General features: G+C 48.4%; 10 protein-coding genes and 1 non-coding gene across 11 annotated transcripts; 6 read left to right on the top strand and 5 right to left on the bottom strand.

Moving 5' to 3' along the window:
* Positions 1 to 239: 239 nt before the first annotated feature.
* On the top strand, positions 240 to 1632 carry BKA55DRAFT_727509 (uncharacterized protein; the record flags this gene model as incomplete). Its single annotated transcript, XM_046201156.1, has 1 exon — positions 240 to 1632. One exon carries the CDS (start codon positions 240 to 242, stop codon positions 1401 to 1403), a length of 1164 nt encoding a protein of 387 aa, XP_046050521.1. The 3' UTR covers positions 1404 to 1632.
* Positions 1633 to 2196: 564 nt separating this feature from the next.
* On the top strand, positions 2197 to 2658 carry BKA55DRAFT_689773 (uncharacterized protein; the record flags this gene model as incomplete). The annotated part of the gene is made up of 1 exon (XM_046199390.1): positions 2197 to 2658. One exon carries the CDS (start codon positions 2197 to 2199, stop codon positions 2656 to 2658), a length of 462 nt encoding a protein of 153 aa, XP_046050520.1.
* Positions 2659 to 3667: 1009 nt separating this feature from the next.
* Positions 3668 to 3757, bottom strand: BKA55DRAFT_t160. Its single transcript has one exon. It is a non-coding gene; the product is annotated as a tRNA-Glu (tRNA).
* Positions 3758 to 4138: 381 nt separating this feature from the next.
* Positions 4139 to 6630, bottom strand: BKA55DRAFT_663563 (uncharacterized protein; the record flags this gene model as incomplete). Its single annotated transcript, XM_046197666.1, has 3 exons — positions 6244 to 6630; positions 5655 to 6195; positions 4139 to 4222 (listed from the first exon to the last, which is right to left on the bottom strand). Exons 1-3 carry the CDS (start codon positions 6540 to 6542, stop codon positions 4139 to 4141), a joined length of 924 nt encoding a protein of 307 aa, XP_046050519.1. The 5' UTR covers positions 6543 to 6630.
* Positions 6631 to 7886: 1256 nt separating this feature from the next.
* Positions 7887 to 8319, top strand: BKA55DRAFT_567315 (uncharacterized protein). Its single transcript, XM_046192720.1, has one exon. The coding sequence runs from the start codon at positions 7963 to 7965 to the stop codon at positions 8212 to 8214; it is 252 nt and encodes an 83-aa protein (XP_046050518.1). The 5' UTR covers positions 7887 to 7962; the 3' UTR covers positions 8215 to 8319.
* A 618-nt stretch (positions 8320 to 8937) lies between these two features.
* Positions 8938 to 10469, bottom strand: BKA55DRAFT_675442 (uncharacterized protein; the record flags this gene model as incomplete). Its single annotated transcript, XM_046198070.1, has 2 exons — positions 8938 to 9803; positions 9980 to 10469. The coding sequence occupies 2 exons, from the start codon at positions 10467 to 10469 to the stop codon at positions 9025 to 9027; spliced, it is 1269 nt and encodes a 422-aa protein (XP_046050517.1). The 3' UTR covers positions 8938 to 9024.
* Positions 10470 to 11295: 826 nt separating this feature from the next.
* Positions 11296 to 12313, top strand: BKA55DRAFT_689769 (uncharacterized protein; the record flags this gene model as incomplete). The annotated part of the gene is made up of 3 exons (XM_046199389.1): positions 11296 to 11593; positions 11652 to 11914; positions 11981 to 12313. 3 exons carry the CDS (start codon positions 11296 to 11298, stop codon positions 12311 to 12313), a joined length of 894 nt encoding a protein of 297 aa, XP_046050516.1.
* A 927-nt stretch (positions 12314 to 13240) lies between these two features.
* BKA55DRAFT_737980 (uncharacterized protein) lies at positions 13241 to 14410 on the top strand (the record flags this gene model as incomplete). Its single annotated transcript, XM_046201380.1, has 2 exons — positions 13241 to 13415; positions 13469 to 14410. The coding sequence occupies exons 1-2, from the start codon at positions 13398 to 13400 to the stop codon at positions 14408 to 14410; spliced, it is 960 nt and encodes a 319-aa protein (XP_046050515.1). The 5' UTR covers positions 13241 to 13397.
* Positions 14411 to 15344: 934 nt separating this feature from the next.
* Positions 15345 to 16744, bottom strand: BKA55DRAFT_567312 (uncharacterized protein). Its single transcript, XM_046192719.1, has 2 exons — positions 15682 to 16744; positions 15345 to 15618 (listed from the first exon to the last, which is right to left on the bottom strand). Exon 1 carries the CDS (start codon positions 16593 to 16595, stop codon positions 15696 to 15698), a length of 900 nt encoding a protein of 299 aa, XP_046050514.1. The 5' UTR covers positions 16596 to 16744; the 3' UTR covers positions 15345 to 15618; positions 15682 to 15695.
* Positions 16745 to 17689: 945 nt separating this feature from the next.
* BKA55DRAFT_567310 (major facilitator superfamily domain-containing protein) lies at positions 17690 to 19842 on the bottom strand. Its single transcript, XM_046192718.1, has 4 exons — positions 19369 to 19842; positions 18538 to 19320; positions 18420 to 18492; positions 17690 to 18373 (listed from the first exon to the last, which is right to left on the bottom strand). The coding sequence occupies exons 1-4, from the start codon at positions 19620 to 19622 to the stop codon at positions 18131 to 18133; spliced, it is 1353 nt and encodes a 450-aa protein (XP_046050513.1). The 5' UTR covers positions 19623 to 19842; the 3' UTR covers positions 17690 to 18130.
* A 1083-nt stretch (positions 19843 to 20925) lies between these two features.
* BKA55DRAFT_510407 (uncharacterized protein) lies at positions 20926 to 23366 on the top strand (the record flags this gene model as incomplete). Its single annotated transcript, XM_046187596.1, has 5 exons — positions 20926 to 21383; positions 21429 to 21779; positions 21825 to 22439; positions 22484 to 22927; positions 22976 to 23366. The coding sequence occupies 5 exons, from the start codon at positions 20926 to 20928 to the stop codon at positions 23364 to 23366; spliced, it is 2259 nt and encodes a 752-aa protein (XP_046050512.1).
* Between the last annotated feature and the right edge of the window lie 1686 nt (positions 23367 to 25052).

Raw genomic sequence — 25052 nt, 5'->3', positions numbered from 1 at the left:
TGACATTTCACAATGAAAGCTTATTAGACATGCAAATCAGATGTCTGCACAAAGTTAACGATCTCTTGTACTAGCCAATCGTGCAACATTTGACAGATGTGTCATTTGCAGTTGAGACCTGTGGCTGAGAGCTTATATTCACCACTCAGAACTTAGTACAACATTTGACATTTAGACTTTGTACAAATTCTGCCACGTAACCCGAGATTGTTTATCCTTGAACTATAAGTAAAAGAAGAATGTTTTCCTTTCTGGGGGCCAATTTTCTCTTCTTCATCAATCTCCAAGCAGATCCTACCGATTCACCTACCAAGGACTCGATCAACTGGCGTCGCAAGATGGCCCCCTCACAGGTATCAGGCCATCAACAGTGGTCAGATCCTTTCTCTACACTTCAGCCTGAACTCAACATTGAGATACTAGAGTACCTTTCCCTTCACGACATTCGGTCTGTCATCATGGCCGTGCCGATGCTTTTGAGGACATTCCAAAGCAATCGCCGCTATATTCTGAGGTCACACTCCCATGAACTCCTCCAAAGCTATGGTGAAGAGTCATCATTTCGCTTGGCAGCAACAGCTACGCACCTTCGTGCATTGCATTCTAAGCATGATGGAGATAGCATCTCAGAGTTGGAAAAGCAGGTCCAGCCTATCCTGGACTCCATCTTACAGTCAAACTACAAAAAGGCCACGAAAAGAGGCGATATTCGCCTTTACATGCTCATCGCCGCCCAGGAGTTACTACCGGAGATTGCCGCCTCTTTCACAATGCCCTGGTACCAGTCCATTCATTTGGAGTTGTACGATCGGAGCCCGGGCTCGATTTGGCCGGATATGGCCCCCCCGGTCGTAAGGACCACATTCAGTAAGGGGTTTCTAAGATTCGATTGCTACCACAATATATTCTATCATAACCACCAACACCTACTCCAGAACCTTGATGACATGAAAGAGGTCTTTTTAAACTCGTTTCCTGAGTTCCCGGCTTTTGACGACGACACTTTACGGATGTATCCCTTTACCATTCTACGCAACATCTTTTGGAGATACAATTACTTAATAGAGGAAGTTGATGATTCTCTTCTTGAACAAAGATCAGATATTCTCAGGAGAGAGAGGACGTCAAATGAGATCTCTGCGGCTATTCGCAGAATACAGTTTTTGAACCGGAGTCCAAGGCAATATGATTACTTCTTGTGTCGTCTTTGCTTGCAAGGCTATCCCAGACTTGACTCTTTGGAACAACTCTCCTATGGAGAGCTAGAGAACGCTATACTAAAGGAATTTGAGGAACTTGTTACATTGGATTTGGAGAACTACGATATATGGGTGGACAAGGTTCATTACTATGACCTTTTGGAATATTTTATCCTTGAAGGGAGTAGTGAGATGGGTTATTAACCTCGAGAGGAAGATGGTGGTACTTTATAACCGGTTTCAATGCTTTCTGTGTACGAGATGATGTGGGAATAGACTGCTTGGATGCAAGGTTGGGATCAATCAGTCTGGGAGAATCTGAAAATGACTTATTGAACTTTAGAATCACCACAACCGACATACAGACAGAGTTGAAAGGGGTTTAGTGAATGGACGGGGTGTAATGTAGTCGCATAAAAATAAAGAAAGGTTGTTTTCAGCACCATTTTGATATGCCTTTTATATTTATTTTGCTAACAGCATGGGATATCCTTTATTAGACTGAATATGCAGACGAATTATAATTGCACTCAAATTCCAAAAAGCAAAGCCGTTGTAATACTACTATACAGCGGGCAGAACAAATGGCAAAACATGTTCAAAGGGGATCGAATCAGAAAGAGCACGCACAGAGCCAAGATGATCTAGAGCTATTGTGTGAAAATCTCAAAATAACAAGGAAGACCGAATATATCTTGTACCTCGGTATCATCAACTTCAAGAGTTCGATGAGGCATCCGACAAACGGAGGGTGATCTTTAGCCAAGAGCCAATGGTATTATGCCCTGGTTGTTTAGAGTTTCCTGCATTCGCATTGCAGCAATAGCATGCAGGGAGATCAAACTCTATAGCGCCCCCTGAGTTACGCAGTCATCGTTCTGGCTATGACTCAATCTTCTGCCAGGAGTGGTTTTAAGTCATACCCTAGTAAACATATTTAATAGCATCGGAAATCATCTGTTCTCCCTGGCGTTATTTTTTTCTCTCCGCCATCATCATGCCTTCACTACAAAACCCCCAGATCAAAGCGGCACAGGCATCTTCTCGATCCTACCTCCCTGAGTTGAACATCAAAATACTCGCTCAGCTTTCTCTTGAAGATATGCGGCATCTCATCATGCCTTCGCCTGCTGTATTACAGTCCTTTCGAAGACACCGTACCTATGTCGTGAGGCATCACCTACAAGACCTGCTTCAGTTCTACATCAATGAAAGCATGCTACCTCTCGTTGCATTTACCATGCGCCTTCGCCTTCTTCGCTCACAATGTCAACAACAGACAGCTTCGGAGGTGGAGGAGATACTTAAACCTTGGCTAAATGCAGTCATATTATTGGAATGCACAAGATCACCAGCAGCAGGCGACCTGAACCTCCCGATGCTCAACATTGCTCTGAACTTGGTGCCAGAGTTTTGCAATTCCTTCAAGCTATACCAAAATGAAAGAGCATATCTTTGAAAAATATGAAACTTCTCACTAGAAAGGGAATCCGGCGAATTCAGCTTAGATTCGTTGAGATGTTTCTGAGGTTTGATTGCTATTGCAACATATTCTACCACCAAAGCCAATTTCTATTCAATGGTATAGACTATATTAAAGATAAATCTTCCCGGCCCTTTCTTCTCCATTCTACCATTAGGGCTGGGCCGCGGGATCGGGAATATGAGACCTCTGACATCATTGACGCCATTTTCCGATGCCATAAAGATCTGTTGAAGCAACTTGATCAGTCTCTTCGATCCCGTCAGCCAAAGCCCCTTAAGAGACATGAAAGATGGAAACGCGATGTCTTAACACTGAGGAGGAATCAGTTCTTGTACAGACGCTCAGCACAACAATGGTGCTACATATTCCGCCTTTGCATAGACAGATATCCTCGAATTTTCTTTTTGCAGAGTCTCACACCAGAGGACTTTGAACATTACACTCTTGAAGGATTCTATCAGATTATCACGACGAAACCGAAAACAGAGGACTGGTCAGAGAGACCGGTTCCAGTGTAGCCTTTATCTATAATGAGGGACGTGTTGACCTGTTTCGGGTCCCGTGAGGATCGAATGCATGATCGGTAGTGCGTTCTTTATGATCGAGGTTTAGCACAGGGCTCTAGGGTACGTTTGTCGGATTGAACATGTACCTCTATCCTGAACACCGATAATTATGGTAAAGAATTCATAAGACCTTGGACATTCTAACAGACAGACAATCGGATCCAGATATTTTCACAAAAAATCAAATAAATAGTTGAACATGAGGGAGTACATCAAGAGACACACCTTCGATGTGGATCAGTGGATGCAATTGCAAAGGTTGAATTAGTTAATCAATATGGTTTGTTCAGCCAACCAGCAGCAATACGAGTCCAAGGGATTCACCAGCTAATGTTGAATAAAAAGTATATGCCGAACATTAAGTCTTCTTTCATGAATTGACAAAAAGGAAAATTGAGGATCTCGCTAAAAGTAAACTCCGGTACAGGGAATCGAACCCTGGGCTCCGCGGTACTGATCTCTCAGGTTATGAGAGCGCGAAATGTTAGCCACTACACCATACCGGACTTGGTTGCTAAACCATTGAGCTTTGCCACCTAACATCCTGTCCAGCTGCAACGAGAGCAGACAAGAATTACTCACGGTACATAGAATGGCTGAACTTGTCACAGCGAAACTTTCTTCTTGCTCGTTTCTCCTTAGCTCCAAGATGCTTCGACATTATACAGCAGAGTAACTGGGCATTGTTCGTTCTTCATATGTCGTTCAACCATGGTGGGTTAGAGTTGTTGTTCAAAGAAAGGCTTGGAGGAGGTGTTCAATGAACACAGGTCTGGACTCAGGAGTTGATATAAACCGTACTCTCCTCAATAGCAGTACGCAATATTACAGCTGTTTCATATCATCTCACCGAGATTTCAACAATACGTTGAGAAAACACTGAGCATTTACATTCTGCCCACAGACGGCTTAAGCAGGACTTCCAAATGTCGCCAGATGAATCCGATAACTTTGGCGGATTGCCAGCAGAGCTGACAATTGAGATTCTGCTCAAACTACCCCTTCATGATATTCACGCTCTCACAATGGCTTCGCCTGCAGTGCTACGTTATTTCCGGAAACACGAAACCTCCATCGTGAAGCCCCATTTGGACCACATCATGGATCATTACGGCAGCAAAAATGCAATTCCACTAGTCATTATTACAACTCGATTCCGCCGTCTGAGAGACAGATTAGAAGGGATACCATCATCAGAAGTCGAAGAAAGGCTTACACCGAAGGTTGAGTGCATCAGAGCCCGGCCGGGAGCCAAACACCACTTCAAATTCACCCCTTACGCACAAGACCCTAGTCTATCTGTCCTTGCGGCTGCCACGCCCCTGATACCGGAGCTTATTGAAGCTTTCCGAAATTGGCAACTCCTAGCCATGAAGCTAATACCGTGCGAGGAGGGTCTTCTTTGCCAGGAACGCAATGTGCCTCTTAGAGAGATACCAGCACTGGGGAAATGGAAATTCATCGAGAGCTTCTTGCGGTATGTCTGTTATTGCAATTTCACTTATCATCCCGACCTATTTCTGTTCAAATGCCAGCGTAGTGTCCGTGTCCGTCAGTCCATTCGGCGCCCATTCTATGGCAAGGACCTTAGTCGTCTGGAAATCACACCTGGAATTTGCCATAGAGTCTTTTGCTTCAGGCCTTTCGAGATCTTCGTGCATCTGTTTGAAAAGGTGGTCGAAAATGTACGTTCTTACCTGCGTCAAAGCCAAGGATCATCGAACCCACGGATTGCGGATAATCCATCCCAGCTGGATAACAAGCAACGCGAGGATATCAGAGAATTTCTAAAGATTAATCGAGCGGGGAGAGATTACTTTTGTGATAGGCTTGCTATCCAAGGGAATAGGCTGAAGGTCCTTCTAGAGAGTCTCGACGAAGATGGCCGCGCAGATTATCTCGTGAAAGAGTTCAGTCAGATAATTTCTATTATGCGAACTGATAAGGCGACATATCGATCTGACCACAAGAACTTTGCAGGTATTCGGATGCGCTGGCTTTAAGATAACACTGAGCCTCTGCTTTGATCCGTGCCACCACTGATCGATAGACATTAGCATAACACCTCCATTCGACAAGATGCGCGGATGCCTAGGGAGACAAGAATATTTGGGATATATGTTGTAAGTAATAAACATATTTAGGTAAGTTTAGATAAGCTTAGTATAAAGTTAGTAGCCATTTAGATTAGTCGACATTAGTACCTTAGATCTGATAGAAGTTTTCTTTCTCCCTGCTTAATATAAAAAGCCGGAACCGCACAAAAGAAAAAGTAGCACAGCAAATAATAACCAGTAACTTAAGTAAATATATTATTTCTAAGTTTTTAAATATAAAATGCCAATTTCTAACATTTTTCAGCATGGACTAACAGTATACCGTACAATTCCCTTAACATCATACCCACGGTTGCGCGACACTTCCAAATCCCTGCCTTCCATTGCTCTGGGTCGAATTGGGCACAGCACCAATGCCACGCCAGCCGCCCACAGTAGCAATTACTGCAACAATCATTTGCATACCAAACATAAGCACCAGCCTAGTAGCGAATGTTCCAGAAACGGGATCCAGACTCGAGTATGGGGTGAAGGAGTAGGTCAAGGCGTAGCCAAGCCGAACAAGCTGGAAAGGAAATGCCGCGCATGCCGCGAGAAGCAGGTATCTTGCGGGTTGGAAGTTCGGATGCGCTTTCATGGCTGTGACGCGTTTTCCTGTCCACCAAAGCCACCACCCTACACCGAATATCATGACAAACAGCATCATGCAGGTGCCGATCTGGTTTAGATGTTGTGCGACAACACCACCGGGGGCTCCAAACTTGGGTGCTCCTCCATATGTAGACAGTGTAATGCCAGCTGTGATGGAGAGATGGGTGACGGCGAGGAGTATTCTTTCGGTCCATCGTTTTGGGGGAAGTGGAAGGATGACGTTCCTAAGTGCCGTTCTTGATTAGTTACATGTTCTGTCCGCCTTGAGTATCACTCAGTCTTACACTTCATAGATCATCCCAATTATAGTCAGCGATAAACAGGCAATGCTTCCGGCGGTAGTCATGATAATGACCGCATTGGGAATCTCAGGATCGTTGCGCTTGGCAATCTGGTATCCGTCGGCGACGAACCGAAGTGGAAAGTATGATACAAAGATTGGCCAGCAGGTCATGCCGGCCTTGCCATGTTTCCAAGCGATCGGTATCACCGGAATGAAGAGAATTGCATAGAGGACCAGCTCTACAATGGCAAGATTGGTCTTGTTTGAAGACGGAGGATCCGGAAGTGTGAAGGCCGCCATATCAAGTGACTTGAGCGATTTTTCCTGGGGAAAATAAACGAGTTAACATGCAGGTCGATTTGAGCATATATTGATAAATGAGAAAGCTCTAGGCACAGAGAAATATGGGTGAGCTGGGCTATGCTTGAAGGAGAATGGAGATGTCGAAATACACTAAATTTAGACTAGCGCTCGAAACCGTTACCGAAACCGAAACCGAGAGTTTAAATTCAAATAGGGGTGTAGTTCCAGCAGATCGTTTCGTGTTTGGTTACGCTATGACAACCTTACCAACCAATGGAGGAATCGAATCAAGGTGAACGTCATACCGGCTCATCGGGCGGAAGGTAAGCATGATGAAACAAGGCTCTCACAACATTAAGACAATGGGAAACAGTGATATCAGACATTATGCGCCAGATGCATTGTCATATTGAGGCTATGGCGATGAGGCGTCTTTCTCGTCGATCCATGCCTTGATCATCTGCCGGGTCAACCAGTCAGACCGCTCTGGTCTACCCCTCAGGGGCAATTTACTAGCATGGATGTGGCGAGGCCCGAATGCTGTATCATATATCGTTGTCTTTTCATGCTACTAAAAACCTCCGTTACGTTTCGAACGGAAGATGGACTGCACCACCTCGAGTTTGAGATATTTGGGTCAGGTCGCTCCTCATCATTCAAAGATAATCCCTATCGCACGCTCAAACTCCCGCGCTCAAATCACAACGTGGACGACAAGGTCGATGACAACTCGAGTGTTTCTGAGTTGGTGCGGCACTGATGACAACACATACCCAAAAAGTGATCTTACCACTGAATAAAACATCGAAGGTAGACGTTGAAACTCGACCGTGGGAGATGCTGGAAATGCCATCAGGGCGCATCCCACTCGGTATTGTTTAACCCTGCAGATACGCAGCTGCCTGCAGTTCAGTTTGATATGGGATGAGCTCGCCTTGCTGTATATCCCCTGACTTGGTCCCGGAGAGCGTCAGGTCCCAGTATGATACGAATGAGGATGGTTCGTGAGAGCCCTTGTTCTTGGTCAACTCATTCGGGTTGATACAAGTTGAGTTTCCTGGGCTCTTGATCTGTTACGATACTGGTTATGCAATTGAAGACTTAACCTAGATGGCGAAAGGTCTGCAATCAACATCGAGGATGTTGCAGCCATATCAAGCCATATCGAATCTTGGACTGTGTGGTTTGATAATGGTGCAGAAAGTTTGTTTGCCAGAGCTCCTGTCGAGATGAGCTCCATGGCTTGTTGTGCGGGCCAGCCATCCTCGTTGGCCCTGATTGGGCTCGCAAAAGGCAGAGTCCCGCTTGAGAACGTCGTTCGTATTAAATTGGTTGACTTGGTCGTAAAGGTCTTCGAGGGGGCATCCTTCCTGTCGCTATTTGTGTCCGAGGCATGGTTGTCATGCCGCCATCTTGAATGGCGCTGATGATAGAGTGTTGGATAAGTTCAGAGGCCCATTTTCTTTACATTCGTAATCAGCAGAAACGGCAGTCCGAATTGATCGAAGAGGGGATCTATATGATCCGCGAAATGGCCAAGCCGCTCAAAGCGGACAAGGAGAAGACCGAGTTGAGTCGCGAGGAAGCTGAAGTCGAAATCGCTTCCTATGAACTGGTGACTCACCGCGTCAGCTCTGATGGTGGTGTCGCTGAGGATGAAGTGGGTTGAATGGACACAAACACAACATGGAGGATGGCGTCAATCAACAGGGGAGACAACCGCGCAGACACACGACATGAGTCGCGCCGATTCTTTGGGAGTTTTACACTGAGGGACTGGGTGTTTTGTTGTCTTTGTCGTTTGGGTGGGAGGTTACAGGCGAGCTAGACGTTGATGCCTTTTGGCAACAGGATCGGAGCAATGAGTAGTTACTTCGTCGCTTGATCAAATGATGTTGACCCGGTAGTACTCCCTGTTTCTGTGATTCAATCTTCGGCGTGACCTTTGTGGTTCTGCAACCGTTCTGAGATGTCGTGAAGCTGGACACTACGCCCACCAAAGTACAGTGCCAGAAGCCTTATCACAACGCCCAAGCAATAAAACTTAGGACCTCTATCCTAACCCTCAGGTAGGTTTATCATGAGTTTAGTGGCTTTGAGACTAATCCTTGGCACCTTAGTCTAAGTTCCAGGTCAGCAGTTTTCTTGCTCCCCAGGTCATGCTATTTAGATAACACGTTAAGCTTAGGGACGATTTAAATAAGATCAGGAGCAATCAAGGGATAAAGAGTTCTTAGTTGAGTTATCTAATGGCGAACAGCCTGTGTTCACTAACCCGTTCGGATCTCCCGCTTGACGTCATAAGCTACCGGCGCAGTCAGATATCCAACCTTACAAAAGTGATCATAACCTAATTCATCCACCCACTTACAACTCTAGCCGCTGGTTGGATCTAACAACTGTGCTGGCAGCATCGCCACGATCACCAGGAATACCCAAATCCCAGCTAATTCAGCCCTTACAAAACCCTCTTTTCGCTTTACATAACCACTTCAGTGCCTCCAAGTGAATCAGCCTCAAGTTCCTGTACAAACTCCAACGACATACCACCAGCACAGTACGCCATAGCCGGCCACGCAATGAGCGCAACATCACATTCCCACTTAGGAAGCGCACCATTCTCCTGTTTCCAAGCTTGCCAGATGCGGTTATACCGTCTAACCTCTCGAGGCGAACATTCAGCGTCCCTGGCCAACTTATGCACAATTGTACCCTTGGGTCGAAGTCCAAAGAAGCAGCGACGAAAGCCCAGAGGGAGTCTTAAGTGTCTGAGCGCAGGACATGCAACACGAAAAGGGGGTTTGAAGCTGAATACTCTGAGACCCTGGTTGGGGTAAAGTCCAGGCAGCTTTCGAGCAACGTGGTTGCCTGCACCTCTCTCTCCTTGGAAGATTAAGGCTTGAACAGCGAGGTTTACATTAGCCATGACGTTGCGGACCAGGATTCCTTCGTAGGCGTTTTCGAAGTAGAAACCAACTCCTCTATTGAGGGGGTCGAGAATACCGATGAGTCGCAATTCTCCAACCTGATGGATTCTGACAATTCGCGGCGTGGAAGGGATGGTGAGGACAGGTTGTGAGGCAGCGTTTGACTCGCCTTCGCTGGTGGATCCAACAGATGAAGAGTCGTTGCTGTTGATGATGGAATCGCTTGCCCCAACTTCCGTGGATGACTCAGGAGCCTGCCCTTCGTCGGGGATGCGAATATCATCATCCGACTCGCCACCATGTCCAGTTGTAACCAACAATGACAGGCCACCTCAAGGTTATGGATAGCATTTCAAACTTAATCACGAAAGAAGATCTTGGTGCCAGAAAAGGTCATCAATTTATTGTCCGAGTGTCTCTTCTCCCACCCGTAGTAACAAATCCCACAATCCATCTCCAGTTACCAGACTGATACTGAGCATTGAGGGGTTATAATCCAGCATGCACCGGTTCCTTCACCCCCATCAACGACCTCCTCAAGCATCAGCGCCTTCCTTCCACGTGCAAACGGAATCCAATCATCCGAGGTAAAACAGACTGTCGCCTTTTCCTCCTCACACTTGGCAATTTCCATAGCTCCCATAGACTGAGCATTAGTCTCGCTCTCCTCAGCGAAGCTCAGCTTCATTTCAATCTTGCGATAGCCAGCCGGCAACTCAGAGTCCATGCGTCCCTTGCTGGTGATGGGGATAGTAATGCTGCAAAGCATGCCCCCATCAGGACGGCGAAGATTGGAAGTTTCGATGGCACGTCGTTCGCCCGCGTTGCCACCCTGGTAGATAATTGCATTCTCGGTGATGTCGGATGGCGCGACCATGTTGCCTGTTTCACCGGAGGGACTTTCGAAACGGACACCATAGAGAACTCCGCCGGAGGCGATGCCGATCGCTTTAAGTTCTGGGACGTTCTGAGGGGTGCTGGCGTCGCCGGAAGGCATGGGATCGATGTCGGTTATGATGAGGAACCCGCTGAGTGAGGGAATGATGGAGGAGAGAAAGAATTTGGGCAAAGAAGGGATCTTATACATACAGTTCATTATGTTATTCACGCAAGCAAGGTGGAGCTATGGTGGAGTGTGAATCATGAAGGCGAGCTTTTTGTTACATGAAACTTGCACTACACAAGGAAGACAGCACGCACTGTGAAGAAAGGGTTGTGAGATGCAGACGATGACAACTAAAGTTACAGATTAACAAAGCCAACTTCAATGGATTGTTATCTGACGACGTCATACGTTTAGACCAAACGTTTTGAAATAACACAAACGTTGTAACATTGAAGTTTGTATGACGCCCCGCAAGGCTGAAGTTGGCGTGGCTGCACTGTGGCGTTGACCTTCGTGGTTCGATCTGATCTACAAAATGTGATAATATTCCCTGATTCAATCTCTTGGTATATGGACTGGACACAAGAGGCTGGCTTGAATCTATCGACGTCACTGGGATGAGGATGTAGCAGGGGGTGGAAGTGTGAGATTTCCCACTGTGAGCAAATACCTGACGAGAGGGACCAGAGGGCAAATGCTTGTTTGGCAATCAGTTTGCCTGTTTGAAAGCAGTGTTTGAATCTCCGTTTGCACTGTAAGCCATCCCGGAGCAAAGTTTAAACAAAGCGCAGACCTGAGCCTCTCCAATTTCCTCCTCCAGCAACCCGCTCTGTGTAACCACCACCGAGTCCTGAAGGCAGCGCTCTCAACCACCACTCCACCAAAGCAACCCACCTCTTACATCCGCACCAACGCGACTCACCACTATCAACCAGCGATGGCACAGAAAAACTACCTCGAGTGCTCACCGCGCAGACGCCTAGGTGAGCCCAGCACCGGTGCGCGCTTCTCCGGCCCAGTTCCTACCGCCGAACAGCTCGAGCAAGTCGGTGCTCGCCGTCGTCACATCTCTGATTACATCGCCTTCATACGCCCAGAGATCAGTCACATAATCAGCGAGTATGGAAGAGCTGCGATCAAGAGAGTCTGTCAGGAACTCTACGCCACTGGTGTTCGAGCTACTCCGTCGCCGTGGTTTCGGCTGATGTGCGAGCGCACCATGTGGAGGTTGTGTTGTGAGTTGCAACTTGGTGATCACGGTTTAAAGACGGTTTCTGACTCAGGTACTGATAGTTGACCCGCTTGGCGACGACGCCCCGGAATGGCCATGGGGACATGTCAAGTATCCTTCCGTGCTTGCTCAAGGGGAGCGGCCGAATGGCGAATTCGAAACATACTGCCACCAACGGATGGTTCGAGACGCTGGGGTCGCCAGAATGAACGAGTTTCTCAAAGCGCAAGCTGGAGCCGCAGCAGCTGCCCGCGCTGCCGACCCCAACAACAAGTTCATCGTCACATCACAGGCTCCCCTCCACAACGACGGCGATCCGCTTCCGGTTGACACCGACTACAGCATGAGAAAAGCCATCTGGGACCTTACTATCGGAAAATAATTCGAAGAGTGCAACGCGGTCGGTCCCTTTGAAGTCGAACCAAATGTCCCGTTGGAGCGGCACGTCGCCAAAGACCTGGCAGCCATCAACGAGCTTCTTCCCCCAAGCATCGCAGTCAAGATGAACGCTACGAACAAGAGGGTCTTTGTCACCATTGTTGAGTCTGAGCACATTCACCCAATTGTTTCTGCACGACAGACTCTTCTTGAGGTTTGGGAGATTGTGCGGTCTTGGGAGGTGATGATCAACACTTCGGCTGAGGGTGAGGTGAAGACTCTACTCCAGCATTTTCAGGGAGTCAAGGAGGACAGTGGGCTTTCGTGGAGCAGCTCAGTTGGTTGAGCGATCCTCCCTCTGTATATTTCAGCAGTAGAGAAGAACCTAGCGGTTTCCAGCCGGTCAAGGAGAGTTCGTAAGTCAGCGCTTCCCGTCCCGTGATATCACCAAAACAGTTTGATCTCGACTGTACCTCTTCGATCCAAGTCTGTTTTACGGTCTCTTGTCACATGATTCACAACCGCCGACAATACATTCGGCCCAATGGCATCCCGCGCTGTTTTGTAGTTAAACTTATCTCCATATTGTGATCAAGAATGAAAGCGCGCTCCGCGCATCGTGTTCCCGTATCATGATGCAATCACTTGTATCACCCCAAGTTCACTCCGTTTTCTAGGTTACTGGGGCGGCCAAACCTGAGCATCACCATCGTTTCCCTGAACTCCCCTCTTCGCTCAGTACTCAGAACATTAAACAATACTTCCTCATCACTCATGCGTTGAACAAGGGGGTGGCAAATTTGAAAAGTATTTATGGTTTAGCCCTCAAACATGAATCAACCTTCTTTCACATAGATCGAGATCTAGACCCTCTAAGTAGCATTGAGAGCAGTGGAGACGTCTCATAATCCCTTGTGGTTGTGGTCAGTGAATCCATGCGAATAGGTACAATACCTACCTCCTGTAGCACAGTGAAGAGCTGCTAGAGCGTGCACAGAAGACATCCGTCACAATCACGGTAACAAGCTAGCGATGTTAATGTGGGTCTCAGGGTAAAACGCACTGACCGAAACACACCCGAGCTGGAGGGCATGTAAATATGAAATGCCACGCACCCGCTTCTTCTTTCTCTTCCTCAACTTCATGCTCGCATACTTTGCTTGAGCTCCCTCGATACCTTCACTCTCGAGTCTTCGTCAACGAGACTCTCGACATCGCTCAACTGCTGCCAGACACTCTTCAGGTTCGTCATCATCAACACTTCTTCTTTCAACGCAGGATCTTTGCAACCTTGGTTTCGCCATGCAGTTAGATTGAGCCATGCTGACGGATTATTGTACACAAATTTTATTTCGAAACTCTCAACCCAATCTAACTGTACTCAACTCTGGTGTCGTCCTCAGTCATGCAGTCAAGCAAGGACCTCCGAGATGGCGACAGCCATGCAGGTGTGATCGACCCTTACGGGCGCGCTTCTGCCGAGCATCTGATTCGTCTTAAGCTCCAGGCACAGCTCCCATCTGTCACCAGCGCCAGCGATGTGGGACACAATACCAGTGGCCTTGACTGCCTCCTTGTCGTCATTCGACACATCTACTCTCACATGCCGTCAGAGTACCTCGACAAGGTCAACAACATCTCCAACCGCGAGGGTCAAGCCAAAAACCCGATCCTCAAACTCGGATGGCTGGACATCGATGAGACTCATCCTGAAGTACACAAGGAATGGGTCCAAGCCAAGAAAGATGCTATTCATGCCTTCAAGGGTGATGTGTCCCACTCAGCCCGGTTCGATGAGCTTGCCGCCTCCAAAGTTATGACAGACACAATCTGGTCCACCCCCGAGTTTCGTATTGTCATCCATGGACACGCTGCGATATCCGAGAAACTTCTTTTGACTGTCAATCGACGACAGACACCTGGTATTTCATTCCAAGAGCACATCGATCTGAACTTCCAGTCTTTCGCACCAAGAATCTCAGTCAATGTTCGTTCTCTCCCGGCTCTTGTTGATACTCCGGCAGTCGTATTCAACATTCCATCCGAACCACCAGCCTCGCGACGCACTCAGGTGGCTCTGCGATCTGATACTCCACCGGTCGGGTTTAGCATTCCATCCGAACCACCAGCCGCGCGACGCACCGAGATGACCGCGCGACCGGCTGTGATCCGTGTCATCTACTCCACTCAGAAGGATCAGACACCCTTCGCCTTCTCGACATTGAAGGAAATGGCTGTCCCCGTACATGAAGCTTATTCCTCAAGCGGCCTCTGTCTGTACAAACTCTTCGCTGCCGTCAACATGGCAACTGACCAGGTTAAGACGTACGACTACCTGGGTGAGTGCCGCATGTCGTGGCCCAAGTCTGAGGGTAAACAGTGGAGTCTGAAGGACAAGGTTGACGGCCAGTTCATGCTGCTGTACGCCTGCAGTTATAAGTAGATTGAGTGAGGTGGAGACACAGACACCATGGAGGTGTACGGTACTGACTACTGACGACGATCCCATGAAGTTGTCCATACACACAAACATTTGTAGTCAGGCTGAACTTTAGAGAACATGCAGTTCTTCTGAGGTCAACTTCTAGACAACTGCATGGCGAGTCTTTCAGTAGTAGATTGGTAGTAGACTGCTCGTGTAGGTAGAGCCAATTTCATTTGCAGTCGCATAATTAATTGTCGGTCCTGACCAACCTCAATCTTTGCCTCGTGAAAATAGTATCCGTCTTGACTCCGTTGATCAAATTCTTTTACCTGGGTTGCCTCGTCCCAGTTGTATCAACTGCTCCACAACAGTTGGCCCAATAATTGAATGGAGCCCCACTCATCTTGCAGCCAAGCGTGGACTCAATCTCTGTGCTCAACTTCATCACAACATCATCCTATCTCCCAGTTTATACTCACAACCACACAAGAATGGCAGGACAGATTCCCCCAGGCACCAATAAAGACCCATTGCCGCAACCAACGATATCTTTGACACATAATGGAGGGTATCGCGACCCCGGCACATCAAGGCGCACCTCTCGTGGTGGTTCCCCAGCCTCAAGCCGTTTCTCGCCCGAGAGGAAAGTCTATACATAAGGATGTTCATGGGGCACCGCTCATACTATAAATGACATCTGGGGGCTTTTTTTGAGCACCAGCGGGATCGTTGTGTGTTCGGAGCTATCTGTGAGTAGATAGGACCGTTACTCGCTGTCGATCAATACCAACAGGGACCAGCTGAAGCGGTTCCCCCTACCCTTTTGGCCGTAGACTCGGACCCGCGAATCAGCATTTAGCTCACGACAAGCTAAGAGTCTGTTGGTATGTACGCGCTCTTGGGAGAAGAAGAAGGTCGGAGGATCACTAATGCGCATCAGGGCTTTGCCGAGAAGACATCCAGTGAGGATGTGGATAGCGCGCCTGAATAAATTCATTCCTGCGCGACAATTCACAAAGGTCCCCTTACATTCGGGGGGCTGCCGTGAAGATGATTGTCTCATTCGCTTTTCCCGCTTGGCAGACATTTTCAGGATCTCTCACAAGCTGGACTCGTATTGCATCAGGCGTGGCTGGCTGAGCTCATGTACGGGCGTTGTTCACAACATGACGGTTCAAGGTTCAATAAGTATCGTTTTCAGGTACGCTCAGTGTAATTGTTTAATTGCAAGTATAGACGCCGGCTCAACCAACGATTTACAACTTTGAAGACATGCTAACTGATCTCAGTTCAAATATTCCGTCTAGTCATCGTCCTCATCCCCTGAATCATTTCCAGAGTCGCTATCAACATCATTGCCACCTCCAACTCCACCTCCCGTTCCCGCCCCCTCATCGCCACTATCCTCATCATCGCTCCCGCCGTCCAGAAACGCGTTGGGTACCGTTGCTACAGCTCTTCCAGAGTCACCAACCGGATCATGCGCCTTGGCCGCAACGGCATCAAAGCCCGCTGTCTTGGCTTCTGCCAATCGAGCGGTGAAAGGTCCAAAGCCCCTCTCGTGGAAACCAAGGAATGCGCCAGGGTTGGAGGGGTCTCCCCTGGGAGGCCTCTCGGACAATGCCCAGCCCATGACTGCGTTACCAACAGCGGCTTCGGGGCCAAGGCCCAATGTGCTGTCGAGGCAGTTCTCGCAGAGGAATGTGTACAGGAGTGAAGTCTCGTTGACAGAAACTCCATCTGGCAAAGGTCTCACTTTGAAGTTTCCCTTGACTTCCGCAGGGTTATCTTCGTCGATCGCTTGTCGAAACGAAGCCATAACTCCTCCTTTTCCATCCGGCCATGCGGCGAGGATGAAGTTGCCCTCCATATCTCCCGTCAAACCAGCTGCACCCCATCCTTCACCGTTTGCCAGCGGAAATTGTAGTTGTCCGATGAAAGAACCAGCAGTTCCGTTCGTTGGCGCGGCATTGGGTAAGACCAAGGCAAATGTGAATGATGTTCGGGCTCCGAAGAAACGCTCCATTGTGAGGCCTGTCACTTGATCGACGAAGGGCTCCGAGACTTGGTTCGTTGAGGATGTAGGCTCGTCATCGGCCAAGGCGAGTGCCGGAAGAAGGAGACTGGTGGCGAGGATTCGGTGAGGGTTGATGTGTCTTTGGCGTGTTGCACGTCGGTTGTGGATATCTCGAAGCAGAGGCATTTTGTGGAATGTGTTCGTACTGGGTATCAAGAAAATGAACTGTGGAAGGATGCAGATTATGTGCTTAAATGAAGACTGAGTACAAGATGATAGAGGAGTATAAGAAGACAGAATACAAGGTAGTACTTATACTCTCTACCTGAATGAAGCCAAGAAATACAAGAATAGCCTCAAACCCTAAAAGCTCGAGAGGGAGCCAAAAGCCAGGCCTCGCACCCACTGAAGCTTCTATTTCAAGCAAGCGACCGTCACAAGTCTCCATTGAGACTAAACAAACGCTCGCTTAAACACTCAAGAACCCGTCTCGTCTAAAGATTCAGAGAACTCTTCTCTTTCCAGTACGCTCCTCCGTCCTATTACCACTGAAACTGTTTGGTTTCTACTATTTGTAGGAACCGTTTGAAGCTTAGAAATATGGTTGCAATTGATTGAAACGTGATTGGCTCGAAATTTAAAGCCGAAACGATTCGAAACGTTGATTTAGCCTGTTTATACAGAACGGCCGATTGTCGTTGTCTCTAAAGTGAGGATGAAACGTTTTGAGCCAGAGGTTTGGGTTTCGACCTCCCCCGCAACGATCTTGGCAGGATGCCGACAACCGTTCTGTGAATGACTTGGCCAAGTGGATTTCAATTTTGTCAGTTGGTGTTTTGGAAATGGAAGTGGGTTGAAAGGATGGGTGACTTGATTTTTCCCATTCTTGGTCTCGAGTGGATGCCATTCAGTGTGTGCTTTATGGTGACAAACAACCCTGCTACTTGGCAAGACTCCTTTTTCTCATTTCCAAGATTCACTATCCAAACCTTGATCAGGTTCCTAACAAGCCGCTGCTGTTGTCATATGTCGTACTGACGGTGGAAGCCATCTGTATTGAGCGCCGGACTTGCGTCCACATTTCTTCTCGGAGTTGTTGAGTATATTATCATCCCAAAAATCCAAATATAAGTTAACCTCGACAAGGGGAGAGGGAGGGAAGCTTGGGAAGGTTCTGCTTTTGGTTGAGCACAAAGACGTTGCTAAGCAGGCGGCTCATGCCCCAGGCCAGCGTGAAATGAACTGAGCATTGCATGAAGCCTGCCTGAGGGAGCAGTAAAACTTCTGGTCCTGAGTCAAGGTACCGAAAATGAGTATTCCGAGATCTACTAAGTCTATACTGAATTTACTCAAGTCTTTTTCTCATTTAGGATAGAGACCTGGAGTTTGATTGCCTCTCTTGGCCTGCTGCAGGAGTCGAGATACTCTTTCAGAAAAGGACGTGGTGGGCCAAGTTGATTTCATCAGAGATATACTGAGTGAAGAAGTAGATATGATGCTAGAAGACAAAACTCATACCTCAGTGATGATATATTCTTCTTTCACAAGCCTAAGTAACGACTCGCCTGTTTGTGATGATCCCCTTGTCACTGCCTCAGCTTTCTTAATTTACCCAGATCGGCTCTCGTATATAACCTCGAACCCTCCTCATCATCCTCACTTAGCACGAAACATCCAAGGCAGCAGAGTATTGCGCTTCCTCCTCTACGCAACACGTTCAACTACTCCTGGTGCAGCGTCGGATTGTCTCCTTCCTTCGGCATGGGGACGAACAGCCAAGAAACGCTCGTAGCAACCAAAAGTGCACAGAGAACAGGCTGAAGAATCGAGACTCCAGCGCTGGCGGCGATAAGGCCGGTGATAATTGGGAACAGACAACCTCCGAGCTGCGCAAAAACAAAGACAAATGCCAATGCTGTTGATTTGATGCGCGGGGCAAAGAGTTTCGAGCCGACGGCGATACCCTGGTCTGGTCAGTTGAGTCGTTTGAGAATAAGATAGAGAACTGACTGTCGCGAAATATGGACCCATGAAGAAGCCGAGTAGACTGATGGCGATTGAAGCGGCGATGATGTTTGGAACCCTGGAAGCGTCAGCTCGATCTTCAGTATCACGACGAAAGACTTACAGCCAGAACAAAACTTGCAAACCAATGCTAAGAATCGTGAAAGCGAATATCATCGGGCGAACTCCAAAACGATGCGTGGGTTCCGCAAGAAACAGTCTTCCAAGCAATGATCCTCCACTGAAACCAGCGGGCACAAAACCCATCTGGTTGATGTCGCCGTTGCGGACTTCGACCAAGTACTCGACAACCCATCCACTGGCGGTGAGAGTTGCGCCGAGAAAGAAGAAGAAGAAAAGACTGATGAGCCAGACGTTTTTGTTCTTGAGAGTCTCCTTGATCAACGAAAATGCATCGTCATTTCTTGATGCAGGCGATTCATCAGCCTCGAGGGTACGTTCGGTCGGCGGTTGCTTTCTCTTCAGTCTCAGAGTGTCCCAAAAGGCGTAGACCACAAATGCGACGTTCAAGACACCAATTCCAAGTGGGAACGTGTAGAATAAGTACCATCTCGACGTACTTCCAGCCGATGCAACACCGGTCGCGACGAATGGTCCGACGAGACAACCAGCCATATACATCGCATGAATAAACGCCAGCCACCTATGAGAGCCCTTCACTCCTGATACATACGTGTTCCCATGTGTATCTTGGTATGCTTGACCCAGGCTCGCGAGCCAGAAGGTGATGGTAAACAGAGGAAAGGGCGGCTTCCATGATCGAAGGGCATGAGCGATGACTTGCAGAACAGCACCAAGAGTGAGCATTGAGCCCAGATCGAGGATTTGAAAAAGATGAGTGTTCGAGAAAGCGCCGAAAAACCAACCCATAAAGTTCGCGCCGTAACTGTCATGGTCAGTAAGAGTTGAGCTGGCTTGGGTAAATGCTACTCACACTGATGATACAATTGCCGTCGTGACATTGTAATCTCGAATGATATGAGGTACTAAAGCACCGATACTTCCATCGTTAACACCAGCGACGAAGAAACTGAACCCAGCGCTGAGAATCTTCAGAAGTTCGGCGGTACTTGGCTTCGATGATGAATGCGGAGGTTCAGCGCCATGGAGCACGTTCCGCGTTGGACTAGGTGAACTTCGAAGCTCAAAGGTCTCTGACCTCGTGTCGGTCTGTGTAACTGTCGTCATTGTTGAAACTGTGACGATTGAAGGTTGAAGATGGGGAGTGAGTGATGTTTATATTCGGGGACTCAATGCCTGTCTATGTCCGTGTCTGGGGAAGTTGGCACAGCCCAGTTGGCGTTTCTACTCCTTTCGAATTGGCACGCCAAGCGACCGAGTAGATCTAAGCTGAAGTTGGTTAAGCGTGCTTGCGGTATCTCCTAATGTGGCAGTAAGCATGTGAAAGATCACCCGCGATGACGGGCCGGAATGGCTAAACATCGGTCAAGGTGCGGTCATCGGATAACACGAGATCGCAAACAATTTACCCTTGTGACGCAGGAGTAGGTTGAGGTAAATGAGATTGATCAGTTTGTTGTCTTACCAATATAACCCTGTTCTGGTTTCCCCAGATTTGCTCATTGTTGGTTGCGAGATCGCTGTGTTAGTCTCACCTCTTAGTATAAGAGAATTTCATCGCGATCATTCCATGTGCTCAGTTCTGAGATAAAAATGAGACCATTAAACGACGCAATCTCACGCAGACACTTTAAACCCCACTTTTAGCTCACTCAAGGTCGTACTTGTGCCCGTTTAATGATGCTCTTCGCATTTGAACTTGGCGACCTCATAAAATTGATGCTCACCCTATAGCAAAGCTTGTCTCTACTAGTGGTGTCCCGGATCTACCCTAGTCAGCGCTAGAGTCCCCTGTCTCCTGCTGATCCATCAAGAAAAATATTTAAAGTTCTGTCAGGATTGAAGAAATTTTAATCAGATTCGATGCATTTCACGGATGTCATATCATAGAGGCTGACAAATCCCCTCATCGAGGGTTACAGGGTAAGTCAGGGGCAAACCAATCATGCTTTTTACGGAAATGACGTAGCGAATCATCATGTCACGTCTTTCTCTCCGCGTCTGAGCGATTTGGCAGAATTGACAACAACAAATGCTTATGCGGAGACCATTCCACGATAAGGCGATGAAAAATTGAGAAAAGCGACATTCTGATTGGTGGCTGGCCCATCGGAATTTAGTCTTTTCCGCCCTCCCCCCTGTAGCCGTCTCCACTATGGCCACGTCAAAGGCTATTGTCGGTGAGTGAGTGAGTCTGCTTGCCTTGCAACCCGACTCCAGATCTGATCTGGGGAGTCCCTTACCTTGACGAAAATAACAAACACCACCATTTCCGATGCAATTACTGCGTGGCGATCGTGGAGACACCAGCAGCACTTCTTCCAGGAGCTATGGAGGCTTCGGAGCCTCAGAGCCCCGGCTCTTCGAGTTCAGCGAGCGGGGTCGCTCCGTAGCGCCCAAATGCATCGAGATGTCCAAGCAGCACCCGGAGGAGTTCCTCAACTATCTCCAGCAGGCCTGGAAGAGAGACAAGATCTACGCCAAGGAGAACCCAGACTCCATGTTCGATATCAAGGCCATACGTGTGCTCTGTCAAGATGGAAAGTTCAGGCCTCTGGGGAACTCGTATATCCCGCTGCCCAAGCTGCATTACCTCCGGAATCGATATATGCTGGAAGGAGAGCCTTTTCCGTTTCTCAGACTTGATCCGCCAATACGAGCTGAGGGGGGATTCGGTCAGTGGAGGTGTCTCAGAGCGTTTGCCAAGTATCATGATGACCTAGACTTCTTTCTCGAGATGTTGGTACGGATACGACGAACGAAAGCGTCAACAGTTGAATTTCCTCGCCGCATTCTGGAACTCTACCTTCGGATACAAGCAGAGTGTGAAGACTCCAAAGATCCTGAAGCGAGCCAACAAAAAGTCAGGTATGTATGAATGCCAAGTTCATGATGACATGCTCACGCGACCAGGAACACGTTTGAGAAAGAGCAGCTAGTCTATGTCCACCCAATATGGAGACCGCTCAGCGAATGCTTATTGGAAGATACATGCGAGATATCCAGCACACTCTCAAAGTCACCAGTCTTCCCAGTGCCGTCAGATTGGGATGCCAGCAAGTCGGAGCTCGTGTCATTACGAGAGTTTTACACACAGACGCTACGGCTTCAAAATGCGAGCTATCGGACGATCCTCGATGTCTTGGAGAAGCGCGACTTTGATGCCGAACTCGACCCTGCGGATCTTTGGTTGACGGATGAGTTGTATCGTGCGTTGGATAAGATGAGACTAGATCTCTCACCGGACGATGCCGCTGATCTCAAGTGAGTTGACCGTGACTCATGAAGTCTCACTGCTAACATGAATAGACTTGCGTTCGCTGAAAAAGCCATCATCGCCACCGCGCCTGGCGAAGCTGTGACATGGCTCAACGCCGCCGACTGTACATGGTCACCCAAACTCGAGAGCCCCGAAATCAACGACTTGAGCAAACACTACCCCGAGCTCCACGACTTTTTTGTCAACTTTCTCGACGTGAAACAGAACGACTCCGGTCTGATCTTCGACACCCTCATGAACGTCTCATCGTTGAGTCCGGATTGTTCCCGCGACAACACAGCTAGAGGTCTTCTTGTCGCCGTGAGTCAACGAATACCCGAGTTCGGTCACATCTTCGACAAGGAGCGGTTCGTGCGGAGTAACATCTTTCCCGTTTCGACGGCGGATGGTGTGTTGTTGTGCGCTTCGACGATGGAGTTCTCAGTTGCCGACCGACAGAACTTGAAAGAGGCCTTCACAGGGAAACTCAACTTGTTGGACTTTGATCCCAAGACAGTTTGGATGCTTGACAACCTACTCGTCTGGGCTGGTCTTGACCAACGGTATCTCTCACGACATGTAGAAGACCAAGGTCCAGCCGATGAGAACTTCAAATCGATCGAACTCCCCGACGAACTCTCATCAAAAGCCGACCAACTTCTCCGGTACGTCCCCCACCCCCAACCTCTACTCCCACTAACCCCCCCAGCATCGCCGTGCACTTCAAAAGCCCCCGAACATCCACGCCAAAAGCAACATCCTGGCTCCGCGAAACCCTCGAGCACTCCGAAGTCCGCCTCGCATCGGGCTTCCAATCACAACTGATCTACCGCTCCGGCAGCGCCTTTATAACCGCCGTCAACCCCATGGGCGGTCTCGATATCAAAGACACAGTCGGCTTCACCGTGTACGCCGACGACGAGAATTGGGAAATCCTGAAACAGACAGTGCTCCCCCGTCGGCTGCTCGAGTGGATCATGACGGACCCCGAGACAAGTGTCACTGGACCTGTGTCTGAACAGGCGGTCAGCCTTGTAAGAAGTATTTTGAACATACCTGTTGGTCGCGAACATGTTATTCCAAAGATTTTGGATGCGGAGGGGATTGTGGACTTGGAATTGTTAGAAGCGTCGCCGTACTGGCGTGTAAACAGGTAAGTTGCTCACTGCAAGTTTTCAGTGATGGAAGGCTGACAGCTTAGTGAACGTGTACCAGACACAACCATCACCACAAAATCCGACAAATTACGACCCGCCAAGACCCTCGACGACGAAGACGAACCCTCACCAGCCTACACGCAAGGAGAATCCTACCACGCAAGAGAAGACCTAGCCGACACGAAGGGCGGCCTGACCAACACTGCTGAAACAGGCCTGACGACCAAGATCAACTCCGCAGAACGAGGAATGACGACCAAAGCAGGCGACTTAACGAAGGACACGAAACAAGACGCACTCCGCGATAGACTCCCGATATCAAAACGTGGTTTAGAAAGACGACATTCAGAGAAACAGACTTGGGAAGAGGAGTTTGTCGCGAATGAAGCTACGCTGATTGACTTTTCAGGGGAAGATGTATATGGTATAGATTGATAGATTTTATGTGATTATGAGACAATTGACAACATTGGGAACTGGACACTGAGCGTTTGAATCGATGTGAATGGACGCGTGTTGTTCGCATCTGGTGCGGACTGATCAACACATGAGGATGAGAGCTTGAGGGAAAACATAACGAAACAAGTTCCGCAGGCAAAGAAATCCCGTACTGCACGATATGGTAACAAGGACAACAGCAGAGTCGGCAAGACTCTTGCTGACATGAAATAGTAATCCAGTTTGGCTTGCGGAACAGTTGATCCTGGATCGCATCTTTTTGCCGTACTCTTCTTTCGTGTTGGCGACTTCCGTGCTAATCCTGTTTAGGGTTGAAAAGCAGGCGGGCTTATGACCTTGCTTGAGAGGTTCCGCTGAGGGGCCTGAGTACACTTCTTTCCTTGCCTCACGTTGGCCTTGCATCGCAGTTCTCATCGTCATCGGAATTGTTGATGGTCGAAAATACGACAGGGTGCGGAGTGGCGCATTGTGTTGGTTTGAACCCTACATATAATATAAATACCGTCTGCCAAACTTTGCGAAATTAGTGAATTCTTGTGGTCCATGATCGAGTATGTAGACTCACTGATGGTAAGTCAGGGGATGTCCAATGAGTCTATGACATACAGCACGATGCCTGACTTGTCATACTTGGGTTTCGCCATTGAAGAACTGACAGATACTGCTCAACTTGGACACTGCAAATTGAAGTTGGCCAGTCAGCCGTTTGGGTGATATAGTGTCGTCAAGATATGGACTAGTTTACCGGACCCCAAAGATGCGCCAAACAGCACTGACCGGCTCACTAGGGAGTGCTCCAATGGTATTTGCAGGGAAATATGGATCTGCCGTCTTTGTGCTTCTTGTGCAAGTTAAGTTGGTGAAATGACGAGGGTTCGAAGATTCGTGCATGTGGATGCCGACGCACGAGGTGACTTGTACTCGTTTGTCGTTCTTTGCATCTGGGAGCGGCTTTTTGAGCGTGTGATGTGATTGGTGGGGGTTGATGATTGGGGGCAAGTGCATCGCGTTGAGGGTGCCTGAGGCACTTACCCGTATATCCGGCCTGAGCCCTTTGTCACAAATAGGTACACACACATTCCTCTCAACACATCGCAACATACGCATTGACCATCACAAGATTTTGATAATTATCACTTTGGTCAAGGATCGCAACACCCAACCTTTATGTGATGCAAGTGTTCGTCAAAGTCGCATCAATACAGACTGCCTCAGTTTCCGTGGCATCCTTTTGTCGGCGACTCTGAAGTTAGCCGCCCATCAAGTCCACAGTCCACATTCTCAAGTACACTCCCTTTCAGGGGGCCTGGCTCTTTCTTTGGTGCAATATCGCCGAATGAAGCTAATCCTTGATTCCGTAGGAGATCTTACCCGTTCCTATCCGACGAAAGTCAAACCCATCTGCCGAAAATTCATACAGAGCGCCTGGTACCACACGGCCATGCTTGCATCATACCATCAAGACTGCAACCTCACGATACGACTAGGCGTCCACTACCAATTTCGCTTGCTTGCTCCTCAACAATTGTCTGTCCGTGTTGTTTAAATAAGGCGAAGAAAAGGCGTCAGCCCTCGATCGAAACCAGTTCCAAGTCACAGGGAAAAGGATTATTTGTTCAAATATGCCTTACTTACTACTCCCACGATTGGACATCGAGGCTG

This window comes from Fusarium redolens (genome assembly GCF_020744475.1).
Source record: "Fusarium redolens strain MPI-CAGE-AT-0023 chromosome Unknown BKA55scaffold_7, whole genome shotgun sequence".
Lineage (NCBI taxonomy): Eukaryota > Fungi > Ascomycota > Sordariomycetes > Hypocreales > Nectriaceae > Fusarium > Fusarium redolens.
Note: the sequence above shows the minus strand (reverse complement) of the source record. Positions and strands in the feature narration are given on the sequence as shown.